Source organism: Sinocyclocheilus grahami, unplaced genomic scaffold (genome assembly GCF_001515645.1).
Source record: "Sinocyclocheilus grahami isolate Dianchi unplaced genomic scaffold, SAMN03320097.WGS_v1.1 scaffold123.1, whole genome shotgun sequence".
NCBI lineage: Eukaryota > Metazoa > Chordata > Actinopteri > Cypriniformes > Cyprinidae > Sinocyclocheilus > Sinocyclocheilus grahami.
Window position 1 is genome coordinate 421,949 of NW_015505302.1, and position 7,259 is coordinate 429,207.

General features: G+C 39.6%; 1 protein-coding gene across 1 annotated transcript in view; it reads left to right on the plus strand.

Annotated features, from left to right (window-relative positions):
- The window catches only part of LOC107590011 (extracellular tyrosine-protein kinase PKDCC-like), a 32,270-nt gene that overhangs the window by 13,016 nt on the left and 11,995 nt on the right, over positions 1-7,259 (plus strand). The window contains exon 2 of the mRNA XM_016278609.1: positions 1,064-1,186. Coding sequence (XP_016134095.1) covers positions 1,064-1,186 — 123 coding nt within the window. The remainder of the gene's footprint in view (positions 1-1,063; positions 1,187-7,259) is intronic.

Here is a 7,259-nt window from a genome sequence, read left to right on the forward strand (position 1 = left end):
CTGTTGTTGGTGTTTCTGGAATAAGGCCCAGTGTACATGTACTTTGCTAGGCAACATAACATCAAGTATGCCGCCACCGGACGATTTTAGCATTGCCAGTGTATCAGTTGGAGGTGTTATGCATTGTTAGCAAGTGTGAATGATGTGACTAAATTAAGGAATAGACGTTTACATGTACCGACAGATTTTGAAGTTTATAATTACGATACAGATGAATGTGGAAACTAACTTGTTAACTTACATAACTGAAACACCCATTTGGCTGTGCAGTAATATAATGGGCCGTTTTCTCCATCCGACCTCCCGACATTACTCGCCGGTGTTTTTCCTTTGATGCTCGCGGTACAGTCGGTCACACAGCCATAGGTTGTTTTCTTTTTAGATGAAATTTCATGCTGTTTAATTTTAACTAGCTTCTTTGGCTTGAAATAGCTTAGAAAAATGTTTCTGTAAGCAAAAAGCCAAATTGTGCACCGCTAATAGCCCGTCGTGGAAGGCCTAAGGAAACAGCCTGATAGCAGCGGCCGTAACATATAGACCTCCCCCACAAAACAAACAAGCACATGCCAGTGCAACGTTTCCTGATTACAAGCTGCAGTATGTCTGTCTGTCTGCTCCCATAACGCCTGCTATTTGCTTTGATTTGCTATCATTTTCAATTCATGTATTTTGTCTCTTGAACTTATTTCCATTTATCTCACGCACATGCTTTAGCCAGCTTGGCTTCTCCAGCCGAATTTGGGGTCAAAACAGTGAAATTCAACACAATGCTGTTATCTGACGGATGCTCTCATGTCTGCGCTCTCTCCTGCTGTTTCCTGATTACAAGCTGCAGTATGTCTGTCTGTCTGCTCCCATAACGCCTGCTACAATCCCATGTATTTGCTTTGATTTGCTATCATTTTCAATTCATGTTTTTTGTCTCTTGAACTTATTTCCATTTATATCACACACATGCTTTAGCCAGCTTGGCTTCTCCAGCCGAATTTGGGGTCAAAACAGTGAAATTCAACATAATGCTGTTATCTGACGGATGCTCTCATGTCTGCGCTCTCTCCTGCAGCTGTACGGCTACTGCTACCAGGATAACAACAATATAAAGGACACGGTGACAGCCATCACGGAGCTGGGCAGCCCTCTGGAGATGATCCAGCTGCTGCAGACGCCCTGGGAGGAGAGATTTAGGGTGAGTCACTGCTCATATCACGCATTCCATCTAGTGCTTGTCTGGAGGAACACAGAGGCTTCAATTAGCCTTATCAGCATGAACAACTGCGAACAAATTGACTCACTGATTTTTCTAACATTACTGTAATAAAAGATTGAAAGGTTATTGTGAATGAAAGATTATTCATGATATTGTAAAATATTATATACAGTGGGGCCCAAAAGTCTGAAACCATATTACAAATCTTCCATATACAAATTTAGTTAAACCTAGAAATAAATAGAACGTTTTAAAATTTTGAAAAGAAGCAAACAATAACAATCATGTTAAAATTTCTATTAAACTTTTCAATGCAATGTATTAAAGTAAATACATGTTATTTTGAATTAACGATTATTCATGACATTGTAAAATATTGTATACAATAAGGCCCAAACGTCTGAAACCTAATGAATATCTGATTGATTGATTGAGTATTTATTTATTTAAACCTAGAAATAAAGAGAAAATGTAAGAAATTAAAAAATAATAAACAAAACCCCTTGATGTTAATTTTCCAATTTAAAATTTTTTCCCCATTTGTTCAATGAATTAAAAGTTAATATGAATTGTGAATTGACGTTATTCATGACAGTGTAAAATATTATATACAATGGACCCCAAAAGTCCATTGTACTGAAAATCTGAAAATCTTGATTGATTGATTGATTGATTGATTTAAACTCAGAAATAAGTAGAAAGTTTTAGAAGTTTTAATTTAGAATTTTGGAAAATAAATTAACTTTTTTTTTTCATTCAACTTAAAAAATTAATTAAAGGTTGTGAATTAAAGATTATTTATGACTTTGTAAAATATACAGTGGGGCCCCAAAGTCTGAATCCTGATTAATTGATTGATTGATTCAATTGATTGATTGATTGATTGATTGATTGATTGAGAAATATAAAGTTTTAGAATTTAGCAAAAAAAATCATGGTGATTTTTCAACTTTTCATGGACATTATGCTGATAATATAATTTGTGTGTGGGTGTGTAGGGTGTGTGGTGTTGTTACATTTGGACTCCACTTATTATATATTATTTCAGAAAGAGGAATAGATTGGGAAAGGCCCGAAGATACAGCTCATTAAGCCTGAATAAACAAACAGGGGAACCAAATTACATTCATTTCATAAAATTACTACCATTTCATAATGCACTTATATAAACATTTTTAATGACTTCAACCCAGTCAGCCAGCCGCTAACTGTTTTCTGTGAAGCCATGGGACAGCGGTTTCTCATACCCAGTCATGGTGCTGCTCATGTGGGTAATAAATGTGACATATCCTAATCCCACGCCTCCTCTCTCTCTCCCCCTAATAATTCCTTCAACAGTGTTTCTATAATGAAACACTTACAAAAAAATCAGTCCACGCTGGTAGAGCACACAGTGTTAAGCCTGTCTGATGCAGCGTTTCTAGAGTGCTGGCTGTGCGGGATGTCCCGCGCTCTGCTCTCTCTGAGCTTCCTGTTAGACTTCTGCCTGATAGACCCGGCTGATCGCTATCGCCGTGGCAACCTCCCATAATGATTTGCTATGACTTCCTGTTTCCAGAGCGCATCCTGTGAAGAGGATGAAACTGAATGACGTCCCAATGAGCCCTTCCTCTGATAACAGGCAGTTGTACTTCAAAAAATACATACAATAATATGTGGGCTTTAAATGAGAGATGTGTAATGTTTAATAATCATTTAAATGTATGTATACAGAATTTATATGTTCAGATTATGAGATTACATGCTAGCACAGACTAAAGCTAAATCCATCACTAGAAGTGTTTTTTTACTGGCCTATCACACACTTACACACCCAAACACAGATTCACAAATAAAGACCGACACACTCTCTGCACAAAAGCGAAGGAGCTCGGTAAATATCTATGCTTTAATAGGGAATGCAGCACACTTGTCTACATGTCAACACAGCACTATACAGTTCAACAGAACTATTCATCACTCTGCTTTAGTTTCAGTAGACTTTCAGCATTACCAAATCCAGTCTGTGGCAGTCTTTCCATTTCCATAACTCACTCCTAGTTCACTAGTTCTGGGTGAACTAGTGGGATAGTTCACCCAAAAATTCTGTCAATAATTACTAACCCTCATGTCGTTCCAAACCCATAAGACCTTCGTTCATCTTCGGAACACAAATTAAAGGAGACATACTATGCCCCTTTTTACAATATGTAATATACGTTTCTGGTGTCCCCAGAATGTGTCTGTGAAGTTTCAGCACAAAATACTCCACAGATCATTTATTATATCATTTTGAAAATGCCTATTTTGAGTGGAAGCAGAGACAAGCTGTTTTTTGGGCCTGTGTATTTAAACGCAGATGAGGTGCTGCTCCCCGCCCCCTTTTCTAAAATAGAGCTGTGCCATTACAGCTCGTATCTGCTAAAACACATCTGTTTTGGTTTTGATTATCCTGTTTATCACGCTGAAATCATGCGTTTTAAACCAGATTAGTTTAAACTTCTTATATACGGTTTTCTGAGTGCACACATCCGAAGCACACGGAGAGAAAGCGGCTGTCACAGCATGTGAGTACTAAACTAAGTTCTCATTCACACACAAGTTTACGTCAAAAACACACGAGTTACAAAAAAACAGTCAGTTATGTCTGTGAAGGTAAACAACTGGGAAATAAATCACTTGTTTATTTTAGTTCAGGGTTCCTCAAATCTTGCCCTGGAGGGCCAATGCGCTGCAGAGTTTAGCTCCAACCCTGATCAAACTCACCTACCTGTGATTTACTAATGATCCTGAAGACATTGATTAGCATGCTCAGGTGTGTTTGATTAGGGTTAGAGCTAAACTCTGCAGGAAAGTGGATCCCGTGGGCCAAATTTGAGGATCCCTGTTTTAGATCTGTGTGGCAGCAGCAATATACAGTAAATAAATCAATAAATCCACTGCTCTGTTGTCTCCTCTGAGGCTGGGACTCTAAATAGTGTTCTGTGCTCGTCTGTGCAGCCAAAGGCCGAACCATTAGCATGTTTTGCTCAAACTTTCGCCATGGCATTAGAACTGGTACACCGTTGTCGCTTGCAAAATCAAAATGACGGCACTGTGGGTGGAAACTTACAGATTAAGGGGCAGTAATATTATAATAAGATCCCTTTGCCACGTCACCAAGGGAGCGAAATCTGAAGCGCTCGTTTTCTCAGACGCTTGCAGAAAAAGGCTTCCCAAAACAAAGTTACTGGGTTAATCTTTTTCACGTTTCCTTGGTTGGTAGGGACCTGATTATTGCACTTAAAACCAACAATGGAACTAACACATTCAAGGCCCAGAAAGGTAGCAAGGACATCGTTAAAATAGTCCATGTGACATCAGGGATTCAACCTTAATTTTATGAAGCTACGAGAATACTATTTGTGCGCAAAGAAAACTAAAATAATCACTTTATTCAACAATTTCTTCTCTTCCGTGTCAGTCTTCACCACACATTCATGAGAGTACCATGACGCATACGTGTGATGCTGCTGTAGCAGGAGCCAGCATTCTGACGTAGAACCTGGATGCACTGAGCCTTGTTTACAAGCAGAGGAATTCACACCCATGCGTCGTGATACTGTCGTGAATGCGCGTCGAAGACTGATATGGAAGAGAAGAAATTGTTGAATAAAGTCGTTTTTTTATTTTTTTTATTTGCGCATAAATAGTATTCTCGTAGCTTCATAAAATTAAGGTTGAATCACTGATTTCACATGGACTATTTTAACGATGTCCTTACTACCTTTCTGGGGCTTGAACGTGTCAGTTCCGTTGCTGTCTATGCAGGGTCAGAAAGCTCTCGGATTTCATCAAAAATATCTTAATTTGTGTTCCGAAGATGATCGAAGGTCTTATGGATTTGGAACGAATTTTTATTTTTGGGTGAACTATCCCTTTAAAGATATAGATGTGAACACAATACCAAGACCTTCTATTAACAACAAATAGTTATTCTTTGTCAGTGTGATAAAGGAGATGGAAAAACTGGATTTTTTCCTCTTCTTTTGCCTCTGAAACATAAATATCAGAGACATGTATGTATTTTAGACATTTAGTGATATGCTGTATCCGAAAACACTCACTAATTCACTCATTCACTACTAGTTTTTGAAAGCATGTGACATAGTTTGCTATACGGGTACGAGTGAGCAAAAATTTGTGAATTACTATAAACAGTACGGCACATTGTGTTTGAGGTTGCATAAGTGTTGCGTTCCAAATTAAAAGCTTTTGAATTCCAGAGTGACATTTCTGACTGAAGCATTTCCAAATATCAATAATTGGATTAGCATATTTTGAAATTTCCTACATTTCTTTGCTGTTCAGACTCCAAACAACGGATTTAAGTAAACGGATTTGAGTCAGATCCACAAAATCTGATTTTCTGCCTGTCTGAACAAAATCATGTAATTAAGTTCATTCCACATGTTTATAAATGCTAATGCATCCTGTCTCTTTAAGACTGTTATCTACAGTTGCACTCCCTGTGCACTGCTGGGCTTTTTTTCTCTGTATGCATGTGGAACAAAGCAGAAACACCTCGGCAATGCTTTAGCAACATTTGAATTGCATATGAGGCACTAATAGACTCTGGGGAGACTGTCGAATCCGTTGACTTCCAAACAGCTCATTTAGGTCCAAAGCCATTTCCTCTGCACACTGACGAAGGCTTTTATGCCCTCTACACAACACGGGCCCGGGAGCGACGCCACACCTGTTCACACACCAGCTAAACCAAATACGTGACAAGCAAGCAAACGTTCACACGCTTGCATTTGTGTACCAATGGTAAAAAATGCTTGGTGCGTTTTTGAGGAAACCAAATCTGTTGGGGTATTTTAGATGGCCTCGCCTCCCTCACAATGGCTTTCTCAATGGTTTTACCAAATCTGCCCCACGTTAAGCAAGACAGCAACCCACACGCAGTATGAGGGGGCTGACCTTTCCCAGTAGTTGCTAATCCGGAGTGTATTAAAAGCAGCTTTTGTCTGTTATGAAAGGCAGGAGCAGTGTTTCCTCCACCCCCTCATTTCCACTCTGTTTGCTTCTCTTTTATGTTCTCCTCTTCTTCTTTTGGTTGCGTACACCCCTCTAACTCCTCTTTGCGTCTCCATCCTTCTCTTCTTTCCCTGTGGCCGTCTAATCCTCTGAATTCTGCCCTTAAGAACGTGGTAGATTTAGGTGTTGCTTGAATGCGAGGTGTCGCCAGCTGCCAGAGCTTCAGCCTTAGCCCTCGTACCCTCACACACAATAAGAGTGCTAATCCTAAGGAACACACTTGTGCACTCGCAGACATGCACTACACAATGGGCCTTGCACACTTAAGTGGCTCCATGGGTCATGCAAGGAGGTGCTTCAGTTCCTAAAGACAGTCTTACCCATTTTGACAGGGTTCTGGGTAAAACTGGTGGCCCCGAACCAGTTAGAGGCAGGTGAAATATCCTAACTAGGTTCTCAAAAGAGATTTCGAGTGGATTTTTTTTAGAATTAGAATTAGAATAGAGTGTTAGAGTTGCTAGAGGGTCAAATGAAGATGGAAGAGATGTGTTTTAGCCGATTCTTGGAGATGGTTAAGGACTCAGCTGCTCAGATTGAGTTAGGCAGGTCATTCCACCAGGAGGGAACAGTTGATGTAAAAACCTGTGAAAGTGATTTTGTACCTCTTTGGGATGGCACTATAATGCGTCGTTCACTTGCAGAACGCAAGCTCCTAGAGGGCACATAAGTCTGAAGTAGTGAATTTAGATAAAGGGGTGCAGTCCCAGTGGTGGTTTTGTAGGCAAACATCAATGCCTTGAATTTTATGTGAGCAGCTATTGGTAGCCAGTGCAAATTGATGAACAGAGGTGTGACGTGTTCTTTTCGGCTCGTTAAAGACTAATCTTGTAGCTGCATTCTGGATTAGTTGTAGAGGTTTGATAGAATTGGCTGGAAGTTGTAGTCTGAGAAATTCAGCTGATCATCAATCTCAACTCCAAGGTTTCTGTCTGTCTTTGAAGGAGTTGATGCACCTAGCTGGATGGTGAAATTGTGAATATTTTAAATTGTA